The sequence below is a fragment of the Phascolarctos cinereus genome, unplaced genomic scaffold (assembly GCF_003287225.1).
Source record: "Phascolarctos cinereus isolate Bilbo 61053 unplaced genomic scaffold, phaCin_HiC Scaffold_2;HRSCAF=192, whole genome shotgun sequence".
Taxonomy (NCBI): domain Eukaryota; kingdom Metazoa; phylum Chordata; class Mammalia; order Diprotodontia; family Phascolarctidae; genus Phascolarctos; species Phascolarctos cinereus.
In genome coordinates this window covers 157456849-157482209 of record NW_027555625.1, presented here as the reverse complement: position 1 = coordinate 157482209, position 25361 = coordinate 157456849, and the positions used below count along the sequence as shown (strand labels likewise).

The following is a 25361-nucleotide window of genomic DNA, read 5'->3' as shown; positions in this document are numbered from 1 at the left end:
CACCTCTGTAGGCTTCATTTTCCTTATCTGAAACATAAGATGGCATCATTGGACTACATGACCTGAAAGGTCCCTTCAAACTCTCATTCAATGAAAGGGGAATTGGCTGCCTCAAGAGGTCATGGGTTCCCCCTCCCTGGAGCCTTTAAGCAGAGGCTAAGTATGTCGGCAGGTACGTTACAGTGAAAATTATTTTTCATGTATAGAGTGGACAACATGGCCACTGACGTCCCTTCCAGCTCCCAGATTCTGTGAGTAAAAGGATTGCCCTCTAGTCATGAGGAGTCTGATGTGATTATATGGTGTGGATTTGTTGTCTATCCTGTCTTCTGTATAGGCATCGATTCTTCTAACTCAACTATAGTCTCTTCTTCCGGCCCAATTTGAATTTTTCATTCTTTTTCTCCCTTTACATAAAAGCGTAAAGATTTGTGTTTTTACCAGTCTTAAAAGGTCAATTTACACACCATGCTCTAGGCCTTTTTGTGAGCATACATTGTTGAGTTTTACTTTTAAAAGCTCTCTCTCGCATTCAAAATGCTGCTGTGGTTTTATTAGAAAGAATCAGAAATCCTTCTCTTTGCTTCATTTATTCTATCCATACGACATTTCTTTTGAAGGTACAGCAGATGAGAATCTAATTTTCTAAGTCCTCATTATTGGTGCTAGTGCTTGATTTGGCAACTTAACAAAATATTCCCTTATCACTGACATCATTTCATGCTTAGTATATTGTTTCCATCAGTGAAAATAGCAAATGTCAACATTAGACTTTCACAGGTCTTCAGTATTAAGCAAAACCTACTAAAAAGGAGTACTTTCAAAATTAAAGTTTACTAAAAATGAGATCTCCAGTGTAAGAATCTTTTGACTATGGACACAAGCAGAGCAATGGAAAAAAAGTTATTTCCTGCTAACTTTCTCCTGTCTTTACAACCTGGGTGTTGAAGGAACATCACAGAGGAGGAAAGGCATTCTGTCTTCTTTCATACTAGATAGAACAAATTGCCCATGAGCAAAACAAGGTAGGTACTGTTCTGGCAAAGGAGTCACTTTGATTAGCATTATTACTGAAGCATCTCTCTGCCCTATATGTAGGGGGGAAAACTACATGACAAGAAGTAGAAGCTTTCAAAATAGTTAATTTTGAAACATTGAAAATAAATCTAGAGTAACAAACTAAAATTTAGAATTTTAAGAATGAGATTGTCATTAGACACTTCATCATACTTGGTAACAAATATTCTTTTAATTAAAAACAGGGTACAGAATTAAGTTTATTGCAAATCATTATGATATTGGATTATTCCTCCAGGAAACATATAGCCATTTGTCCTGACATTTTGTTAATATACAGTAGTATTATGGGACCAATCTACCTAATTCTTAACTCCCTGCAGACAGTTAGTGTACTTAGCTGTTAGAAAGGTGATTTCTGAAGCATGACAGCTGTTGGTGCTAAAGCTATTGTGTGAAGAACAAAAAACTTATGTTCTACTCATATGCTGCCTTTGTATCATTGATACAAGATCTGTTTCATAAATGAGATATAATTCTTAACCAATGAATTACATTACTGCTTTATTTGTTATTGTTGGCGCACACTTTTGGAAAACAGCACAGCAGAAGGAAATAGATTAAGGCATCCTTTTCTTTAAGGAGCATTGGATTCTGACCCCCAGTCCCCCATTTAATTGTTTACATTTTAGCTATGTTAATTAAACTTGGACTAGATGCCTTTGAAGAAACTGTTCATACCAGCATATGAGTTTTTCAGCCTCCCTTATGCTAAGCAGACAAAACACAAGGCTGGACTGGATGCACTGGTTGCATCTGCTATAGGCCTGTACTCCTTGGAAACTGACTGGGATTATACATGTCGGTCACATACTGTTTAGAAATAGTGATATATAAATCTAAAATAGCTTTCCTTAAGTGTTTCTTGATTTGTTCTAGGAAATTTTCATTTGTGATTATTTGATGATACTGTATTTTCACTGTATAATTAAAAATATTACTAATCAATGAAATTAAAATGTAACTCATTCTTTTCATGTTTGGATTTAGTTTCTAGACATTTTGCATTTGTTTTTATGTATTCTTTAATCCACATTTACAGATATCAGAGGTTTTCTAATAATACTATGTTGTTTGATCCAAGCTGTAGGCCTTCAATTTCCTCATCTGTAAGATGAAGGGGTTACATTAGATAGTTCTGAGACTAAGGGATCATGAGAGGTAGAAATTTATGGTAGAGTGGAAGCAGGGAACTTTGGAGTTCTAGGTGGGGGTACAGAAGAGTTCCAGAGTGGGGGCTGTTTGCAAGTAAATGGCACTGTCACCCCAGATTGACTATAATCATCAATATTTGGAACCTTTCCTGGCTAGATAATCTGTGAAAGGATTGATCTACTGGAACAAAACTTGCTGTTGTCCTAAACAATATACCATGAGGCACAGTTGAGAACTAGTGAATTTATCCATTTTTAACTTCCTCCCTCCCCCTTTACCCCTAATTGCTTCCTGGTGACCTGGCATCATTTGCCCTTTTGGGTTTCATGCTCTTAAAATTTTATTGTTTTTACCTTTATAACAAGTATGGTCTCCAGATAAGTTGAGTGTCTCTTGTAGCAGAGTGGCTAAGAAGGAGAAACATAATAGCTGCTGGAGATTTTTTCAGTGTACTATAGAGCCAGTCTATGCTCAGTGGCTACGGAAGAGAAAAAATTCTTTGCTAATATTCGATCCTCTGATCTTCACTGAATTCCATGATCTAGCACAAAAACTTCAGAGATTGAAAAGAATTAAAATGGACCTCTGAGAGCAATTGCTTTGGATTTCATAAAGAAAAACCATGAACTTATATTAAACTCTGGCAGCACAAACTAGAGTTTTATTGTTATTATTGTCAATCCACTGTTCTTTTGCAGGAATTTTTAAAAAATCATTTGTCCATTTTATGAGGGTCGGTTTGGTTAAAACTTAATAAAAATAGTCTATAAGTCCCCTTAAACAAGCACATACAAACTGTGATATGTCACAATATGCTAAAATTGAATAAAAGATCAAAGGTTGTCAGTGCTTCTATGTTGTAGAACATGCTCTCTTCTTCCCTTAGGACATTTCTTTTGCTATATATGAAATATGTCCACCTGACATATGGACTTGAGCAGTGTCAAGCCATATATAAATATCTTTAAAGTTTAACATATTTCTTTTTTAGGTAAAAATTAAATAGAAATAGAAGTTGCATTTCTTTAATAATTTATGTTGTGTTATTTAGTAATATAGTATATCGTGTATATGTCCCATTCCCCTAATAGAAAAATAGCTCACTGAAGTCAAGGACCCCAATTCATTTCAACTTTGCATGTCCTTCTGTCCATTTGTTGTTGTTGAACTGAGAAATAATTGTATTAATTGTAGCCAATTTTAAAAGATAAAATGATTTTGTTTTTGGGTACAAATCAGTCACTTTTCCTCTTCAGTTACTATTTTTCCATGTTTTGTTTTTCTTCTAGCCAAGTTACGCACTGTATCACACAAATAGAAAGCTAATGCTAGAGCCCAAAGTGACTATCAATGCCAGAATTGTGGTTGTTGGAGCATCCAATGTTGGAATTTCTTTCTTAGAAACATTTATTTTTTGGTAAGTTGGTTTTTAAAAAAAAAATAATGCCTCTCTTCTTACGCATGAAAATGAAACTTTTTCCCTGGCCAAAATAATTTTCTTGCTGATGACTACAGGTAGATGTCACATAGTGGAAAGAATCTTGAATTTGGCATCAGAAGGTCTAGATTCCAGTTCAATTAGTCAATCAGTCAATAAACATTTATTAGGTGCCTACTAGGTACCAGGCACTATGCTAAGAGCTGGGGAGAGAAATAGAGACAGTCCCTGCTCTCAAGAAGCTTACAATCTAATGGAGGAAGCTGAAAAGCAGAGGTGGGAGACGATACCCAGCAGCAATGTATGATGCTTAGCACAGTGCCTGGCACATAGTAGGTGTTTAACAAATGATTATTGAATTTAATTGAAACCATAGAGAAGTCAAAGGAGTCCCAAAGCAGTGTATCTGATGGGAAATACAGAGGTTTTAGAGTTTATGTGGCTCTGCCAATCAGGCAGAATGTGCTGAGGAGATGTGAGTACTAATGCTGATTTGATCTTATAGAATAATGACAGTTCCCAATGATTAGTTTCCTTGGGCATGAAGGCACAAGGGAGAAGTCCAAAGACTTCCAAAAGCAATGAATGAAGTTTATTCTTCTGTTATACAATTATTAATCCCTTGAGGATGCTGTGAAAATATACATTTTTCACATGTGAAGGAAGGAAAATTCGTGGATTCTCTAGCTTTCTTCATTGAACATATTAGGTAGTCAAATTATCTAATTATCCTCTTGAAAGGTACATAGAGAAAACCCTAATATGAAGTGAGATATAAAGCAAATATTTCTACTTGAAAGGAAGAGTAGGAGTGGGAAAAATCAGAAACAACCCAGTACCAGACTCTGGGTACTTAGGGATCAGGCAGCATGGAGTGATCCCTAAGGAATGATCCCATTCCCCTCCCTCACTTATTTCTCTTCCTCCTCTTCTCTGCATCTCTCTCACACACACATAAGCCCACACTATTTTTCCAACATGTTGGAGAATAAGATGTTTCACACCAATGAATTTTCTAGATAACTTAAACTTACCTCTTCAAGCACCGTGATGAAATGACCCTACCCAATTATTGAGAGAAAGAAATATATTGATATTGTTCAAATCCAACTTGCATAGTTGAGTGATTTTTTTTTTTTGCATAGTGATGGTGGCAAGACAAATAAACAAAAGACCTGTAGTCTTTGGGATGTAGGAAAAGGTGAATCTTGTGGATCCGAAACTAGTGGCCAGAACAGAAATTGAGAGGCAAGTCAGGTCACTGATCCTTAGTTTAAGATATTAAAGAAGAAACCAAAGACCAGTACAGCATCCCTTTGGGCTAGGTGCAAAAAATGACCCACGTGCCCAAGGAAATCATGGATATCACATGCATCCTGGCTTTTCTCATAAGTGCTGGAACTTTTTTTCATTTTTGTTAATTTTTGTTGGAAAATTTTTAAAAATATGTTGTTAGAAGTACTTAACTTATACAGTTTGGATTGCAAAATTTTGTAAGATAATGAGAACTCAGATTGACTACCCTTAAAGCAATATAAGTGGTTCTCAGATAGTCTCCAATAACCTATTTAATAACATTACTCATATATTCAAATGGCTTTCTGATTTCTCTGATTTCATTGATATAGATGTTTTCTCCCTCAATGCAAACCTCATCCATTCTGTTCACCTTGTGGCTTTGACTCTTGTCCATGTCATCCCATAAGTCAACCACAAGGGGGTCAACCAATGTGCCAGATAGACTATGAGCTCCTTGAGAACAAGGACTGTCTTTTGCCCTTCTTTTTCAATGTTTAGCACAGTGCTTGCCACATAGCAAGTGGTTAATAAATGTTTAATGACTGACTAGGAGTTTACCTTGTTTTCTTTTGACATTGTGAGGATACTACGGAAGCACATGAGGGCATCTACCTGTTTTCCTCCTTTTTTTATTAGGTCTTGTAGCCTGCTCATACCCACTTTGCATTTCTCCATTGTCAAAGTGATATTCAATTGTCATTCTTCAGAGATTGTAGTGTTATATGATTCAAAACCATTTCACAACATTGGTAAAATATTGATTTTTTTTAAAAAATGGAACTTCATTTCTGGGCCATTTTTCAGTTTATCAGTGTCTTTCTAAATTATGGCTTAAGAACTGAACACAATTGCCAAAGAATTGGAAACTGAGGGGATGCCCATCAATTGGGGAATGGTTGAACAAGTTATGGTATATGAATGTGATGGAATATCATGGTGCTATAAAAAATGATGAAGGAGAGGGTTTCAGAAAAAACCAGGGAAGACTTGTATGCACTGATGCAAAGTGAATAGCTATCTCCCAAGAGGGTAATTTATCCTTTACCAATTCTACAATTCCAAAGGACTCATGGGGAAACATTCTATCCACTATGATATAGAGAGCTGATGGATTCGGAGTGCACATTGAAGCCTGTTTTCTTTATATTGTTTCCTTTCTTTTCTTTCTTTGCTGGGATATGGCTAATATTGGAATTTGTTTCCTGTAACTATACATATTAGTAATGGGTTTTGTTTTTCTTGCCTTCTCAATGAATGGTGGAGGAGAAAAGGGGAGGTAGAGAATTCAGAACCTAAAAAAATTTTAAAAAATAACTGGACATGGTATTCCAGATATAGCCTGACTAGGGCAGAGTACAGTAGGACTATCACTTCCTTATTCCTGGAAGCCTTTCTTAAGAGAGGAATGCCACTCTCAAAACAACTCAAGATCACATTAGGTTTTTTTGGTTTTCATATGACACTGTTGGCACATATTGAGCTTGCAGTCACCTAAAGCCTTCAGGTCTTTTTTTTAAAATACAAATTGCTTTTCTTTTTTTAAAAAATTCAGTTTTATTTTATTTTCATTTCTGAATTTTCTCCCTTTCACCTTCCCCTTCCTCACCCATTAAGAAGGCAAGGAAACCAAAACCTATTAGAAACATATAGTCATGCAAAACAAATTCTTGCATTAGCCATGTTTAAAACAATTAATTTATGGGCATAGCCTCGGTTTCTAATTCTTTGCCACTATAAAGAATCTACTATCTACTATCAATATTGTTGTATATATACATATACATATATACGTATATATATTTTTTTCTTTTTTTGTCATCTTAACCAATCTGAAATGGTACTTCAGAGTTGTTTTGATTTGGTTTTCTATAATTATTAGTGATTTAAAGCATTTTTATATGACTATTGATAACTTGGATTTCTTCCTCTGAAAACTGCCTATTCATATCCTTTGATCTTATTCGTGTAACTTAGTTATTCTTGTGACTCAGTTCCCTGTATATCTTAGAAATGAGACCTTTATCAGAAAAACTTTCTACAAAGATTTTTTCCCCAGTTTCCTGCTTTTAACTACATTGCTTTTGTTTATACAAAAATCTTTTTAATTTTATGTAACAAAAGTTATCCATTTTACCTCTTGTGAACATCTCTAGCTCTTGTTTCATCATGTATATTTTTGCCTATCCATAGACCTGACAGATAATTTCTTCCATGTTCCACTAATTTGCTTATGATCTCATCTTTTATGTATAAATCATGTACCCATTTTAAGCTTGTCTTGGTGGATGGTGTGAGGTATTGGTCTATATTTGGTTTTTGCCAGACTACTTTCCAGTTTTCCCAACAGTTTTTATGAAATAGTGAGTTCTTACCCTAGTAGTTGAGATCTTTGGGTTTATCAAACACTAGGATATTGTGCTTATTTGCTTCTGCATATTGTGTGCCCAGTCTGTTCCACTGATCAACTTATTTCTTACTCAGTATCAACTTTTGATGATGACAGTTTTGTAGCATCATTTGAGATCTGATATTATTAGGCTTCCTTCTTTCTCATTTTTTTTTTATCAATTCCCTTGATAGTCTTGACCTTTTGTTCTTCTAGATGAATTTTGTTATGTTGTTTTTCTGGATCGATAAATTCTTTAGTAGTTGAATTGATATAGCACTGAATAAGTAAATTAATTTAGGTAATATCATTTTTATTATATTATCTAGCCTACCCACGAGCAATTAAAATTGCTCCAATTACTTAGATTTGTCTTTATTTATATGAAGAATATTTGGTAATTGTGTTTGTCTTGGTAGATAGATTCCCAGAAATTTTATACTGTCTAGTTTCTTTCTGGATACTTGCAGTATTTTTTCCTTAACCAGGGAGCTCTGTATTTAGGCTACAATATTCCTAGTAGTTTTCATTTTGGGATTTCTTTCAGAAGATGACTGGTGGATTCTCCTAATTTCTAATTTGCCCTCTGCCTCTAAGATACCTATGTAGCTTTCTTTTGTGATTCTTGAAATATGCTATCTGGTCTTACCATCATACTTAGCATTTCTAGTATAAAATCGAACAGTATTAGTAATAATGGACATCCTTGTTTCAGCCCTGATTTTATTGGAAAGCTTCTAGTTTATTCCCATTTTAGATAATGTTGTCTTCTAGTTTTAGATATATACTACTTATCATTTTAAGAAAAACTCCATTTATTCCTATGCTTTCTATTGTTTTTAAAAGGAGTGGGTACTGTGTCATGCTTTTGAATTCATCCTGTTTCCTGCCCTTGCTTCTATCTTCTAAACTTATCATACTCTGTTATTATATTTGTGTATATGTATATGTATATATATATAATAAACATATTAACAGAATATATATATATACTGTTACATTATATATAACAAATAAATATAACAGTATATATACATATGCATGTGTAATATAAATAAGTATATATATCTTTCTTCCTTAGCAGATCATAAATTTTCTGAGGTCAGGGACTCTTTTTGTACTGTACACTGTGTTGTACATAGAAGACACTGTAAACAAATGGCTGAAAGAATGAATGACTGTTTTGCAAGGAGCAAAGTCCAGATAATTTTCCTTTTACCTCTGCTCCCAATGGAGTTTCAGATCTTTTTACATGACAAGAGCAGTGTAGGAATTCATCCACTCTCTAGCCCAAATAAGATATTGCCTTAGAAAAATGAATGGGTTCTATTTCATCACCAAAGAATTCCCAGAAGGCCAACACTCAGTAATCTGACTTAAAAAATCAATCATGCCTCTGATTTGTATAATCATTATAATCTGGCAGGGTGATAAAGAAAGAGAGGTCAGACTACTATTTTTTGAATCCATCATATGTAAATTAATGAATCAATAGGACATTATGGAACTTAGCCCTATGAATAGGCCTCTAGCAGCTGCAGCCCATCCTTCCCCTCCACCCCTCTTGTCCATTCCAAGGGAACAGGAGGGCTGTCTAGTGGGAAAGAAACTGAGGACTGTCCCTTCTGACTCCCCAGTCACCCTAAGGGTACTAGATTGATTTTATCTTCAAAACCATTATTGCATGGCACGATTTCATGTATCCTTCTCCCTGCAAATACAGCTTCACTTCCTGGTTTTTCCTGTTCAGATTCCTATAAAAGTGAACAAAATCTCTCATTCTTCAGATAGAGAATAAAAGCTTAGAATACAAATGCCAGGCTGAAGTATAGAGTTTAATCAAGGAATTTACATAAAAAAGTATTTTACTTTGCCCAGTAGGTCCTGAAAATGAAAAATTATATCTGCATCAAATATTTATTATTGTAATTGTATTTTAAACACAGTTGGAGAGCTTACCATTTAAAAAGACACTGTGGTAAACCCTTCTGTAATATGAATAATCACTCCTTAATCTTTCCATCTTGTTTGATTTTTTGTTTTTAATAGATTTTATTGATATCTTTTGTTTTTAAATTGCCTAGATTTTTTCCCCTTTATCCTTCCCCCTCCCTCCTACCAGAGAGCCATCTTTTATGATGAGGAATCTTTTTTAAAAATTAAAAAGATGAAGTAGAGCCAAGATGGCAAATTACCAGGAAGGAATACAGCTGAGTTCCTTCTTACCCAAACTCTCCCAAACAGATTTAGAAGACACACTAGACAAATCCCAAAGACAAAAATCTAAGAAAAAAATCAGAGTGAGTCACTTTTGCAGCCCAGGTCAGTATAGGGAGACAGAGAGGTCTGTGGCTACTGGGGCCTGTGTTTGGCAATGAGCATATATGTCTTAGAGCACTCTAGCACAGGGAGTGTCTGTGGGTCAAGGTAAGACTAGATCCCAAACCCATACTGGGGCGATGGAAGTATGGTAACAGGTGCCATTTGACGGCTTTCTTGCCCGCTATCCAGTTCTGGTTCGCAGATCCAGGAGAGACTAAGGAGAGAACCTGCACTCAGAGGTGGATCTCTGGGTAGAAAGCAGTTGAAAGCCCTGGGCTATGTACCAAGAAAGGAGTAAATTCATAAGCAAGCTGGCTCAGACCCCAGGAGCAAAGCAGGGTCCAGGTTCTAGGTAACCCAGTCTGACGCCTGCAGAAGAATAACTGAAGCAGAGATCCCAGGCCAAAGGGGAGCCTACAGTTCTATAAGAGCTTCCCAGCTGACTGAAGAGAGCCGAGTCCAACAGCATTTTAGTTTTGCTCAGACCAAAACCTAGATCAGGAATGTGCAGAGCTCAGACCAGGGGGTCAGCAATCAGATTTTGTCCTGAATCAGACCACTTTGGGGGCACAGAAAGATTGTAGGACTTCAGCCTGTCACTGAAATTCTAGAATATCACAACATTCAATACCGCTGCCACCTACTCCTCCAAGAAAGCAGCCACAGAACTAGCCCAGACCTTCCCTCCAGAAGTGAGCAGAGCTCACCTTAAAATCAAATCTAAAGTGAAGAAGAATGAGCAAACAATTCCATCACAAAGAGCGTTACTACAACAAAAAGTGCGCAGTAAATAGTTTGGTATGTATGGAGGCTTTCTTCTGTCAATTTCCTCTTTAGGGTATATGCCTAGCATTGGAATCTCTGGGTCAAAGGGCATGGATATTATTAGATTTTTGTATATTGTTTTCCATTAAACATGGTATATATGTACCTTTACTTATTAAACACATCAGAAAATCTCTCCTTAATGAACATAATAGGGATATTATCTTTTACTTTTCTAGTCTCAACATATCTACTTTTCTCCCCAAATTAATACTCTCTGAAATTATCTTTAAGAAGCATCGCTAATATCATATTGTATTTGTGCACTATTCATTTGCTTCTTGCTATTTATCTTGCGATTTTTCTTAGAAGTGTTATCATTCAAATTCAGGGATTTTTAAAAATCTGGAACATGATTTCTTCAGATTAGGAAATACTACTCTATGTATCACCGAATGTGAATAAATTTTTTTCTATTCTAGTGCAAATGTGGGCTTAATGTGATTTAATCTTTATTGTTGTGTAGATATAAAGAAATGGAATTCTATAAAGTCAGTATCATAGTCTTTAAATCCTAGCTTTGGTTATACCTGGAATCGAGTATTATTAGTATTATCCTCAGATGAAATTGCTTATAGTCTGCAAATAAAAACACATTTGCTACGATTTGCCAAAACCAACAGTTTAGCTTTGGGGGAGACCACAGCAATATTTAGGATTGTGCATATTAAACTAGACAGGTGATCATTAAACTCTTCAGATTTACCAACTACTGTCTATAAACCCTAGGTAGATTATGGCTTGATTTGGCCTATGAAGACCCTTCTTTAAAAAAAAACCAAAACACTAATAAAGCAAGAACAACAAAAAAGACCTCATGTTTCTCATTCAGAAGAAATCCCCTTATCATAAATTTAATTCAACTCTGGTTCAGTTCAATAAACATCTATTAAGTAAGTGCTTCCTATGTGTAAGGCCCAATGCTCAGCCCTGGGGACGTGAAGGTAAAACACAGCAGTACCTCTGCTCTTAAAGAGACCAATTAAATAATGAGAGAGAATGTCTAGGTCCACATATTCTTCAGTCTTTCAAAAGATCTTTGATGGGCATATTCCCTGCCCCACCCCAGAGCACAATTCCTCCACTCATTGGTAGACAGTCACTCATGAGTTGCTATGGCTAGAAAAATGAACAGCCTAACATTCTGGTGATGTTTCCAAACAAAGCTTAGTTGGTCCTCAGACAGCAGACACATATTTGGCCTTTCCTATTTTGCTACAAGTTTCCAAAGCCAGGGGGGGAGGGGGCATGGCAAGAAAAGGCAAAAATAGATTGTCAGTAGAAGATAAGCACATTGTATATATTTTTGTGTACATGTTTATATGTATTTAGGCCTTTTTGTTTTTGTTTTGTTTTGTTTTTGTCCAGGCCTATTATTTCGTTAGCACAGGGAACTCCTGGTAAGGAAACTCTGTACCAATGCAGATCAGCAACTGTTCTTCAACTTACAACCTGGGACACTAAGAGGCTAAGTTATTGGCTAAGTTATTTACCAAGGGTCACAGAGCCAGTATATTTCTTTTAAACATTATTATGTATTTATTTTTAACATTTATTGAATTTTCTTAAATTTTAATTTTCTCCTTCCCTTCAGTTCTTCCCCTACTCATTGATAAGGTAAACAATATGATATCAATTACACATGTGAAATCATGCAAAATATTTCCATATTAGCCATATTGCAAAGAAAAAGAGATAAAGGAAGGGAAAAATTATACTTCAGTCTGCCCTCAAAGTTCATCAATTCTTTCCCTCTGGAGGTGGATAGCATTTTTCATCATGAGCCCTTTGGAATTGCCTTAGATCATTGCCTTGATCAGAGTAGCTAAGTCTTTCACAGTTGTTCATGGTTTATGGTATTGCTGGTAGTATGTACAGTGTTCTCCTGGTTGTGCTCACTGTGCTTTGCATCAGTCCATACAAATCTTGGGTTTTTCTGAAACCATCCTACTCATCATTTCTTATAGCACAATAGAACTTCATCACAATCATATACCACAAGCCTCTGAGGGCCCCAGCTTGTGAGCAGAAAAACAGTTGATGATCTTCATTGGTAAAGAGAGTTACCTTACCAAGAGCTCCCTATGCTAATGAAATCATATATCCCCAATTGATGGGCATCCTTTTAATTTCTAATTCTTTGCCACCACAGGTATATTTCAAAGAACTTAGGTCTTCTTGACTGAGACCTACTCTCTATCCACTATACCATGCTGCCACACACAAATGCAAACCTAACCTCTGCATTATTTAGAACTCAGCAGGGTGGAATTGAGACTAAAAAGGATATAGGAATCAAAGGAGGTGGTACCGAACCAGAGGAACAAATGTAGGAAAGCTGACCACAGAGAGGAGAACATAGCTGAAAAAGGTCCATGCTGTTCACAAGTCTAGGGGGAAAACTGCAAAGGTTTCCATGCAAAGCACAAGGAAGGGAAGACTGTCTTAAAGAAGGATAGATGAGATTTTTTACAAAGACTGTAGCTTCTATAGCACATGGTTCTCTAAGACATGGATAATCCTTCCATTCTTCTTATGCACCCCCTTTTCTTCTGTCTTACAGTCCTCCATGTCTGAGGCCCCCGACATGTTAGTAGCAAAATGGAAAGTGTACTAGAGTAAGAACTAGGAGATTTGCGCCATTGTCTCAGCTTCTAGCCCAGTTTTCCTTCCAATGAGCTTTGTGAACTGGAAGGGAAATTACATAACTTCCCTAAACATCATTGAGATTCATTAAATGAAGGAACTGGAAAAAGTCTTGTTCAACTCTATGTTTTTGTGATTCTGGTCCATTTTCTGATTGGGTCAGGCTGATTATATGTGTATGTATATGTATATGTATATATATATATATATATATATATATATATATATATATATGTATATGTATATATGCATATATATGTATATGTATATATGCATATATATGTATATGTATATATGTGTATATGTGTATATGTATATATGTATATGTATATATGTATATATATGTATATGTATATATGCATATATGTATATATATGTATATGTATATATGCATATATATGTATATGTATATATATATATACACACACACACACACACATATCACACACACATATAATAGCCATATTATAGATTGAACATTAGCCTTGTGATTTTTCTTTTTAGTATTACAATCATAGAACTTAAGAACTAGAAGAAATCAATGCTAGTGATTAGATTGAGGGAGCTAGGTATCATACTAGATAGAGTGCTAATCTTAGGGGTCAGGAGGACCTGACTTAAAATCCTGTCTTAGATGCTGGCTAGTTATGTAGCCCTGGTTAAGTCATTTAACTACTTTCTGCCTAATTCCCTCACCTATAAAATGGGGATAATATAGTAGAACCTATTTTATAGGATTATTATGAGGATCAAGTGAGATATCTGTAAACCTTAAAGCTTTATATAAATATTAGCTATTATTATTATTATTATTGTTATTATTATAGCACCCATACTTCTAATTTTACAGATGAAATTTGAGTTAATTGGAAAAACAACTTCTATTGCAAACTATGGCACTCAGTAAATACTTTGGAATAGAACAGAAACTAATTTAAAAATCATTCTGAATTTTCTGCCTTTAGGATGGTTTTCCAGATTTAGTTTGGCCAAGATGTTTTTCAAGGTGGAAAACCGACGGAATCCATTTACTGAGTGATTTGCAGCCAATGTAGTTGTAGAAGGTGGGGAATGAACAAATATAGTAGTTTCTTATATACTTAGAATTACTTGTTAATAGGTAATGAGACAGAATATGGCATAAAAACTATATTCTTTAAAGGGTAGCATTAGCAGGATGGACAGGTAGGTGGTGCTATGGATAGAGCACAAGGCCTAGAGTCAGGAAGACCTGAGTTCAAATGTGCCCTCAGACACTTACTTGCTGGGGGATCTTGGGCAAGTCACACTATCCTGTTTGCCTCAATTCCTCATCTGTAAAATGAACTGGAGAAGGAAGTGGCAAACCACTCCAGTATCTTTGCCAAGAAAACCCCAAATGGGGTCATGAAGAATCAGATATGACTGAAAACAACTGAACAACAACATTAGCAGGTAAATGGTATGTATGTTTGTGTATACATATATATATATATATATATATGAACACTTACTGAAATATATTTTCTACTTTAAGTAAAAGTTTTATGGATGCTTTTTTGTTTTTACATCACCATAATTTATGGATATCCATGTTCTTCCCCTTCTCTACCCAGTAACCTATCCTCTGTGACAAAGGGAAAAAAAGGTTAAGTAGACACGCTAACTGAACCTGACCACATAGGCAGCATTCCACACTCATATTCCCTCCCCTCACCAGTGAAAGGATTCTGGGGAGGGGGAACAATATACAACTATCTGGGTGCATACACGGTATATGTGAAACTAATATGAAAAGGAAAGGCATCAGCAATTGAAGGGACCAGGAAAGGTCTCCTGCAGAAAGTGGGGCTTGAACTGAATCTTAAAGGAAGTCAGGAAAGCTGAGAGGCAGAGGTGAGAGGTCAGAGTATTACAGGCATAGGGAATAGCCAGTGCAAAGCTGTAGAGTTGGGATATGGAGTGTTGTGGTATAAGATGACCTGCAAATAGGCCAAAGGAGTGAGGTGAAACCCTAAAGTTGTTTTAATTTTCTTTTATTAGTGATCTTGAGCAACCTTTCAATATGGCTGTCAGTAGTTTGGAATTCCTTTGAGAATATTTATTCATATGCTTTGATCACTGTTCTGTTGGGGAGTAGTCTGAAATATGTGTTCTATAAATTTAGATTGAATGGCCATCCTTTCCCCCATCTCCAATTTTTCCCTCTCTCAGGCTCTATCACTTTTCTACCAAACATTCTCTGCTCTCTTCCTCTGCCTTATGCATTCACCTTTTCTTTTCCTTGTTCTGCCATCTTTTCCTTCCATTGATCACCACATTTCTCATCTACCTGACTCCTTGATTATCTGGCTTTTCTTAGTGATACCTTTGTTTTGTTCCACAAAAGGACACTGATTTTCCCAAGAGTTTTTGTCTTTTTATAACCTAGCATTGAGCAAAATTTCCCCAAATGAGACCAGATTGGTTATTTGGCATTATGCAAGCAAACAACAACAACAAAGCAGATTCACTTAATCTCACTTTCTCACACTTGTGCTGGTTCCTTGGGGTTGGAGGTAGCAGAATATAGAATATATTTTAAAATGGCTGTAGTCACAACACAACAACATTTCATTATAGCCCAAAATATTCCTTTTTGTTTTGGAGGCAGTTGGGGTTAAGTGACTTGCCCAGCTAGTACATGTCTGAAGCCTGATTTGAACTCAGGTCTTCCTGACTCCAGGACCAGTGCTCTCTTTACTGTGCCGCCTACCTGCCCCAAAATATAACCCTAAATGCTTCCCTTTTTGCAAACTTCTACAGTGTTTTGAATGTTGCCCGAGGAGTAACTATTAGGTCAGTTCATACTGAAGAGCACAGAGATCATAAGATCATAGGATGCTGATGTTGGAAGGACCAGTAGAGATTATTGCATTCTGCCCCTCCATTTTATAAACAAGGGAACGGAATCACAGAGGTGGAGTGATTTTTCCAAGGTCATAACTCATCAGTGGCAGAATTAGGACCAGGTTTGAGTCTCTGGACTATAAGCCCCATGTTCTTTTCTATTATATTCAATCACTACATCATCTAAAACTACTCAAAAATAGCTTTTAACCAATCGCTTTCTAAATATGAATTTTCCTAGCAGAGAATTTGTATTACATATATATGTTATAGTCAATATGACCTCAATTCTATTTCAATCAATCTATCAGTAAGCATTTACTAAGCACTTAGCATATGCCGGACACTGTGCTAGGCACTGGTAATAAAATGTAAGGCCAAAAACATATCTTGTTTAAAAGAGATGCATACTTATAGCCTGCTTTTCTTCTTATGGTATCAAGTAAAGAGCTACCAGAGAACAATTTAAATTTTGGCACAAGCAGTTGGTTGATAAAAACCCCCTAATCAGAGAGACCTTTTAATGCATTTCAGTTTAATCTAGTCATGATTTCCTGCCATTCTTATACAGGTTATATGCACTAAAATAAATTGATTGAATCAATTTGCAAGCCTCTAATCCTTAAAAGAGGAAGCAGTTTTCACCTCATTATTTTTCCTACTTAATTATTTTAAATTAAGCGATACCATGGTAACCTACAACAGATTTTGCTTTACCTGCATCAAGATCTTTTGAACTGAATTTCAGAAATGATTTGAGTTTGTAGGAGAGACTTAAGAATTCTATTTATCATCAAACATTGAAAGACTAATGAGAATTAAATCTATTTGTTGGAAAGATTTAGAAAACTGCTTCTTTGTGCTATTGTACTATACTATTAAATATAGCACTAGGGCTGTAGTTCCTGGAAAATCCATTTGAGGCAGAGTGCACCAATCATTTTTTCAGGAAATCTCATGAACTCTTAGAGTTATGTAGCATGACAGACTCAATCATCCACCTAAGTGCAAACTATATTTTTGACTCATTCCACAAAATTTAAAATGCATTTAATTTTATTTCAAAGGCAAAGACAGACACAAGAGATCCCTTTCTTCTCTTCTTTTTTTTTCTTTATTAATTTCTTCCCCACAAGGTGCTCATGGAAGGGGTCAAGAAGCTCTACTGTTTTCCCAGAGAACATGTTTATTTTAACACTAGCCTTTTGGAAGCAATGCCACCAATTTTATGGTGTATAAAATGGTGCCAGACTTGTTGTTGTTCATTCATTTCAGCCATGTCCAACTCTTCATGACCCTATTTGGGGTTTTCTTGGCAAAGATACTAGAGAGGTTTGCCATTTCCTTCTCCATCTCATTTTATAGATGAGGAAATGGAGGCAAACTAGGTTAAGTGACTTGCCCAAGGTCACACCACTAGTAAGTTTCTTGTGGTCAGATTTGAATTAATGAAGATAAGTCTTCCTAATTCTAGGCCTGATACGCTAGACACCATGCCACCTATCTGCCCTAAATGCTGGGCACATAGTAACAATAAATAGTTAATAAATATTTGACCTATTGACAGTTGAAGGGAATGATTTCAATAATAAGAGTTTTGAATCAAATCAAAATGGGAAATGACACCATAGCTGGAGTGGCGGGGGTGGGGGGCTAGGGAAGGCCTTACAGGATCACAGAATCAGAGTTTGAGAGAGGCAAGAGAACTAAGGGGGTCTTAGAAAAAATTTAGTGGCTTGCCAAGGTCATGCAGGTAATAAATATTAGAGTCAGGATTCCAAACCAGATTAAGTGTTCCTTCTATTCTCATGTGTTTAGGGTGTCTTCTGAATACTTTATGCTAGAGCAGTTCAGTAATGGAGAGCCTGAGAATGGAGTCATCTGAGAGATTGTTCCACTTCTCATCTCACGGCAGGACAGGTTCTGGGGATACAAAAATGGCATGACAGTCTCAGCTCTCCAGGACCATATATTCTATCATGTTCCAAGGCTTGAAGAGGCGGCTCCAATAAAGCAAATTAGAACCAGAGGCTCAGAGATGGAGACCCTGAAGTCAGAATCAGGTTTCTGAGCTGAGGGGAAGCTTGATGGGTGAGAAGGAGGCTTCAAAGGGGTCGGCAGCCCCGGCTAGCGTCAGTTCCCAGGGACACTTCTCAGGCCAACCTTGATCTCCACTCACACCTTCTCATTTCTTCCAAGATCTCTAGGGATTACTTGGCCTGCAGGCTTCCCTTTCCATTGCCAACACCTGTTGCTTTCAAATAGGGTTTATCTCCTTCTCTAGTTTGATAGTTTCTTTTCTATACTCTCCTTCTGTCTCCTAACCAACACACAGACCTTTGGAAATTTTCTAAGAATTTCTATGGCTAACAATCATGGGAAACATACAGGGGGATTAAGAGGTTTCATACTATTTTGTCCTCCCCCCTCCCCCCACCCCACCTGCCTTCTCTTTTTATCTTGTAGGGGAAATTACATGTAGGAGCTAATGGGGACATGCAAAAACAAGTAAAGCTTGATTCCCCTGTATTTTGGAGGAAAAACAAACTCAGCCAGCCTTGGGCATTTCATCACAAAATCTGGGTTAGGGTTGCATAGTCAGGTGGGGAGTGTGTGAGGTGATGTGATGAGGCTTCTGAGGCTGGGGGTAGAGCATGGGTAGAAAGAGGGAGATACAGGGGAGGACCAGCCTCTGGGGTTTGAGGAAACGGAGAAGGGGAGGAGAATCCTGAGCACCAGCAGAGAGATTTTAAAAGAGAGGGAAGGGGAGTTCCTGTGGCCACCAGGCCATCTGGCTGAGACAGCTGTTCTAGGGTGGCTGTTAATATGCAAGGAGTATATGTAAATTGAAGACTGCCTTGCTCAAATTGCTCAATACTTATAACGAGAATAGCATCTCCTAAAATCGTCCTACTAGGAGAACCAGTAACTATATAGGAAGTGGAATGGTAACAACTGAGTCCCAAGTTGGAACAGTGGATGAAGAAGTGATTTTCCCCCTTGGGACAATTTATGAAATCCAGGGATCCTTTCTGTGAATCCTTTCTGTGAATCTAGACATTGTTCTGCCAGTATTATATTTTCCCCACAACTACTTTATCCCAAGCCACAAATAGAATTTAGTGAATATTTCAAACTTTTAGATTAAAAATTATTTGCTGCACCTCAGTTAATGAAGAACTGGCCCAAAAAGAGATATAACTTATAAAGTTGTGGGCTTTTAAATAAATGTTCTTTGATAGTAATAATGATGAGCTGTTTATAATATTTCATTTTTAATTTATTAGGTAAAAGGCTCTATGATAGGTAAGCAGTGGCAGAAATATCAGAAGATGCAGAGAAATTTCTCCAGAGGTACTTCTTGCCTTTGGACTCTGTTATATTCAGTAGTTAACTTTTAGCATGCAAATATGTAGGGATATTATATTATCTCTGATTGTGGAGCATACTCAATTCATTAGTTTGAAATCCTCCTTAATTCATTTTTCTAATGTAAAGAATCCCTTGAAAAACCTGAAAGGCACTAGAAACATGCATAAAAGTGCCATAGAAATAATAATAAAAGTCTTGAATTCTATTCTCATGGTTCTTTTATTTTTGTGATGAGTTAGATATATGCCTTTTTTTCATAAAAGTACTAGTGAGGTATCTAAAATACTTAAGCAAACATCATCTTCAATTTTTATCTGAATAGACCATCAAGGCCTTTTTTGTTTTGTTGTGTTATGTTTCTCAGACACAGATTAAATAGTCTTACCAAAGAGTTAAGTTTCTAATTTTCTGACCACAGCCCCAGTGCCCTTTGTTGGGTTTATTAAGGTAACCAAAAATAGCTTGGAAATAGTAGAAAATTTTTTAAAAGCACTATTGTGGCAGAACAACTATAACTCCTGTTATCAGGCAGCACAGTATTACACAATACCCTGCACATCTGTCCTGTTTGGCAATAGCCAGCCTAGTGCTTGCGGGTTAATTAGGCTTTTTATCTTTACATTTGTCTGAGAACATCTGAAACCTTCCCTGTTGCCTGTCACTAATTAGTTGACTAATTAAATAGTTAGTGCTTACTTGCTGATCACAGAGCTAACATGGAATGAATGGTTTCATGGTCCTCATTGTTTTATACTATCTGTCTTTGCCATGTGAATTGATATACTGAGCCACCACGGATTCCTTTTTTTTTTCATACCAGGACAAATCCAAAATAATGTTGTTGTCTGCCATGTGTTCAGCATCAGTGGGCCTGCATCATTAAGACATGGTTTCCCTTCAATCATCCCTAGTGAACTGATGTCAAGTTGTGGCAGAGATGAATAAGATGGGTCATATCTTGCTTTGTTGTTGAGGCAATGTCATAATGGGTACTGTCAAAGACTGATACTGATACAGTGATGAGAATAACCTAGGGCAGGGGTGGGGAACCTGAAGCCTCGAGGCCACACATGGCCCTCTAGGTCTTCAAGTGCAGCCCTTTGACTGAATCCAAACTTCACAGAACAAATTCCCCCCTTAATAAAAGGATTTGTTCTGTGGAGTTTGGATTCAGTCAAAAGGCTGCACTTGAGGACCTAGAGGGCCACCTGTAGCCTCGAGGCCACAGGTTCCCCACCTCTGAAGTTAAAGTTAGGAGTCAAGACCAATCTTTCTAGTAATTACTTGACATTCTGCTATCAGAAAATTATAACCCAAAGTCGTCTTAAGGGTATGCTAATTAGTTATGCTTTTAACTCCAATTTATCATTATAAAATACGAGCATCTCCATTAACTATTTGTTCATATAATTTCCTACATAATGTTAATAGGTGATATATCTATCTATATTTATATCTATATAATGAACCTCCCACATATTTAATTTGAGCTTCAAAACAACTCTGTGAGTAAAATACTAATTAAGATATTACTACCCTCTTTTCACAGATTAGGACATTGGGGCTTAGAGAAGATCATCGACTTACTGAGGGTTGTTACTCTTCACTCATTTCAGTCATGTCTGACTCTTCATGGTGCCATTTGTGGTTTTCTTGGCAAAGATACTGGAGAGGTTTGCTATTTCTTTCTCCAGATCATTTTACAGATGAGGAAGCTGAGGCAAACAGAGTTAAGTGACTTGTCCAGGGTTACATAGCTAAGAAGTGTCTGAGGCTGGATTTGAACTCATGAAAATGAGTCTTCCTGCTTCCAAGCCCAGTGCTCTATCCACCATGCCACCTACCTCCTCTCCCTGCTCAGGATTACATAGTTTAAAAAAAATGTCAATTGGGGCAGCCAGATGGTACAGTGGATACAGTACTGGCCCTGAAGTCAGAAGGACCTGAATTCATATCTGGCCTCAGACCAAATACTTGACACTTGCTAGCTGTGTGACCCTGGGCAAGTCATTAACCCCAATTGCCTAAAAAAAAAAGTCAATCAATCAATAAACTTTTATCAAACATCTGCTTTGTGTTTGACACTTTGCTAGGCACTAGGGACACATACTAAACTGAAACTGTCCTTTCCCTTACTACATTTGATTGAAAGGAAACAATGTATACATGTAAATATATGCAAAAATAGATATAATGTGATGGGGCAAAGGACACTGGAAAAGGCTTCATGTAGAAGGTGGTGCTTGAAGTAACTGTTGAAGGAAACGCGTTTTAAGAGGAAGAGTTGAGGCAGGAGTATGGGAATAGCCAGTCCAAAGGCAGAGAGATGGGAAATAGAGTACTATGTAAGAAATAGAGATTGCCTGAATTATAGATTATGGAAAGATGTGTGTAATAAGGCTAGAAAGGTAGACTGAGTCCAGGTTATGAAGGGTAGTAGGTACCAAATAGAGACGTTTACATTTACTCCTAGAGGTAATAAGGGAACCAGTAGAATTGATTAAATAGTCGAGTGATATGACTAGACCTGTGCTTTAGGAAGTTGGAGTAGAGAAAGACTTGAGGCTAGGAGATGAACTAGGAGGCCACTGCAATAGTCCAAGCTAAAGGAAATGAGGGCTTAAAGTGGTGATTCTGTGGGTGGAGAGGAGATATGCATAAGATGTTGTGGGAGGTAGAAACAAGATTTGGCAACTCATTGACTAATGGGCTGAGTGGAAGTAAGGGATCCAAATGACACTGACATTGTGAACCTGGGTGACTGGAAGGATGATGGTGCTCTCAACGGGAATAAGGAAATGTGGAAGAAGGTTTGGGTTTTTTTAACTTTTTTTTTTTGCAAGACAATTAGGGTTAAATGACTTGCCCGGGGTCACACAGCTAGTAAGTGTCAAGTATCTGGTCTGAGAGGGTTGGTTTTTTAAGGAAAGATAGTGAGTTTTGTTTTGGACATGTTCAGTTTTCCAGGGCTGTAGGGAAATCAGTTCACAATGTCCAATAGGCAGTTCATGACATAAGACTAGTCTTGAGAGAGAGTAGGGCTAGATACCAATAGACCTGGGAGTCATCTATGTAAAAATATATTAAACCCATGGGAGATAAGGCCCAGGACAGTGTACTGGGACATATCTATGGTTCAGGGGCAGGATATGGATGAGGATCCAGCAAAGGGGACTGAAAAAGAATGATCACACAGGATGAAGGAGCACTACTAAGAGAGAACAGTGTCATGAAAATCCAGACAGGAGAGAGTATCCAGGAACAGAGGTCAACAGTCTCAGGTGCTGCAGAGAGGTCAGGATGGATGAGGAAGTGTCAGAGGTAGATTGTGTCCAGTGCATCAACATGTATCAGAGGTTTTTTGGACCCACATCCTGCTGACTCTAATCCAGCCCTCTATGCAATATACCACACTGCCTCTCTCATTGCATAACAGAAATGCAGAGAGAGAACTGGTGTTTTTGGAAGAAAAAAAGATCATCAAGTTTTAGAAGTTGGGTTTAAGGTGGCAGGAAAACATGTAAGTAAAACATGTGGCATTCATCCATTCATTCAACTGGCTTTAATAAGTGTCTACTGTGGCCAAAGGATAGTGTAGAATGCAGTGGGAAAAGCAATGATATGTAAGACATGGTCCTTGTCCTTAAGAAATTTCTTAATAGCAGACAGGTAACACAGACAGAAAAATAAGATTGAAAGCAAACCAGGCAATTAGAGCTGGAGACGTAGAACTGTGAACCATCATTGTAAGAACTGTACCCACAGCCCACACATATTATGTAAGTAAAACTTTAATGTTTACAAAGCTTTTTCTTTATGACAACCTTGCAAGGTAGGCAGTATAAGAAAATATTATTATCCTTATTTTACATGTAAGAAAATTGAGGCATAACAGATTAAGTCACTTGACTCATGGTCACCCAGTTAGTAAGTGCTGGAGATGACTCTAACACCAACACTTTTTCAGTAATGCTATGGTGTTATGTTGCCATAAGAGTAGATAATCTCTTCAACAGTAGTAGTGTAAGATAGCCAACAATGGATAAGATCTCCATCACTGAAAGGGTAGTTGTGATACTGTGCCAGGAGAGTAAATAGAGTGAGTAAAACAATCTCTGGCTTCCAGATTTCCCTTGAGTTCCCTTGTATCTCCTCACCAAAACGGTTATTTCAAAAGCAAGGTATTGCCAATGGTAACCTGTCACTGGGATTATTTGTACAGCCCACAGTACCATATTTCTGACTGCCTTCCGGACATCATGGCCCAAAGTGAACTCATTGTCTTCCTGGTTAAACCTGTTCCTCCTCCTAACTTTTCCATTTCTGGTGATTACATCACCATCCTCTGAGTCACATGTTTGCTTTTTTCCCCTATTCCTCCCCACTCCACCCCCAACCACTTCCAATAACCTGTCAAATCCTGTGGAATCTTCCTCAGTAACATCTCTGCCTAGCATCTGTTTCCACCTTCCACTTCTGTTGCCACCACTTTAGGTTAGGCCCTTATTGACTCTTCCCTGAACTATTGCTATAACAAGCTAACTGGTTTCTCCTTTCTCCAGTCCATCCTCCACTTAGGTGCTGAGACATAGGTCTGATCAACCATGTCATTTTCTTGTCCCTATTGCATATGATTTTATGTGAGTGTGTGTATTTCAACAAATAGTTGTAGAGGGAAAGCATTGTGTTTGTGGGGAGTAACCTGCACAAACATAAGGAGGAAGAAAAGGGCAGAACAAAGTTAGCAAATAGCCAAGTATCCAGTTTGGCAGGAATGTAAAATGTATTAAGGAGAATGATGTGAAATATGTGTGTGTATATATATATATATATATGTATGTGTGTGTGTGTATGTGTGTGCATATACATATGTATAGATTATACACATTGTATATATGAATACATATAGATCTGGGAGTAATCCATGTAAAGATAATTAAACTTATATTGAATAAATGTGTCATATATGTATAATACATATATGTATATATACCTAACAGACATACACACACATAAAATTATAGGCAATAGGGAGCACAAGCAAGAAAGTGACATTGTTGATAAGACCTGTGCCTCAGCACCTAAGTGAAGGATGGACTGGAAAAGGGAGAAGCCAGTTAGGCTATTATAATAGTTCAGGCAAGAGTCCATAAGGGCCTAACCTAAAGTGGTGGCAACGGAAGTAGAGGGTGGAAGCACATGATAGGCAGAGATACTGCTGCAGTAGATTCCATGGGACTTGACAAGTTACTGCAAGTGGGAGGGGGTGGAACAGTGTATGCATGTACCCACAAATGTAGATATATACTTACATGTGCACATATATGTATATACACCCATACATGCATGGATATATGCATACACACACAAACTCCTTAGCCTAATTATTTCAATGTCTTCCACAGTCTGGCTCCAACCCGACTTTTTTTCCATCCCTTTTTCCCGCACCATTCTCAATAGACTTTACATTCCAGCCAAAGTGGACTCCTGGCTATATGCCAACTTCGTCTTCCACTTTTCCTCCTCCTTATATTTGTGCAGGCTATTCCCAATGACCACAATGGTTTCTCTCTGCAACCTCTGTTGAAATCCTTTTCTTCCTTCAAGGCTCACCTGTTGCCATGTTCTGATTCCCCCAGCTGAGAGTAATCACCTCCTCCTCAAATTTTCCTATAAGACTTGGAATTTCTCCTTTTGTCTTATAATATTATATCTCCAATGATCTATGATTATATGATTCAAATACACATGTAAAAAAAACAAACGTCAGTGCATTTGCTCATTGTTCAAATATACATTAAAAAAAAAAACTTTAGTGCCTTTGCTCATTGTTCCCTAAACATAAGTGTCATCTGCTCCCATTCCCAACTTCTCTCTCAGCACTAACTCCAAGAACCTTTGCCTGATCCCTTGATCATTTGAAAATTATCTTTCCTTCCTTGGACCTGGCATATTACTTTTATTTGTGCCTTT

General features: G+C 37.1%; 1 protein-coding gene across 1 annotated transcript in view; it reads left to right on the top strand.

The window, feature by feature from the left end:
- Positions 1-25361, top strand: part of CFAP61 (cilia and flagella associated protein 61) — a 355672-nt gene that overhangs the window by 167282 nt on the left and 163029 nt on the right. Inside the window, exon 18 of the mRNA XM_020986789.2 lies at positions 3522-3649. Coding sequence (XP_020842448.1) covers positions 3522-3649 — 128 coding nt within the window. The remainder of the gene's footprint in view (positions 1-3521; positions 3650-25361) is intronic.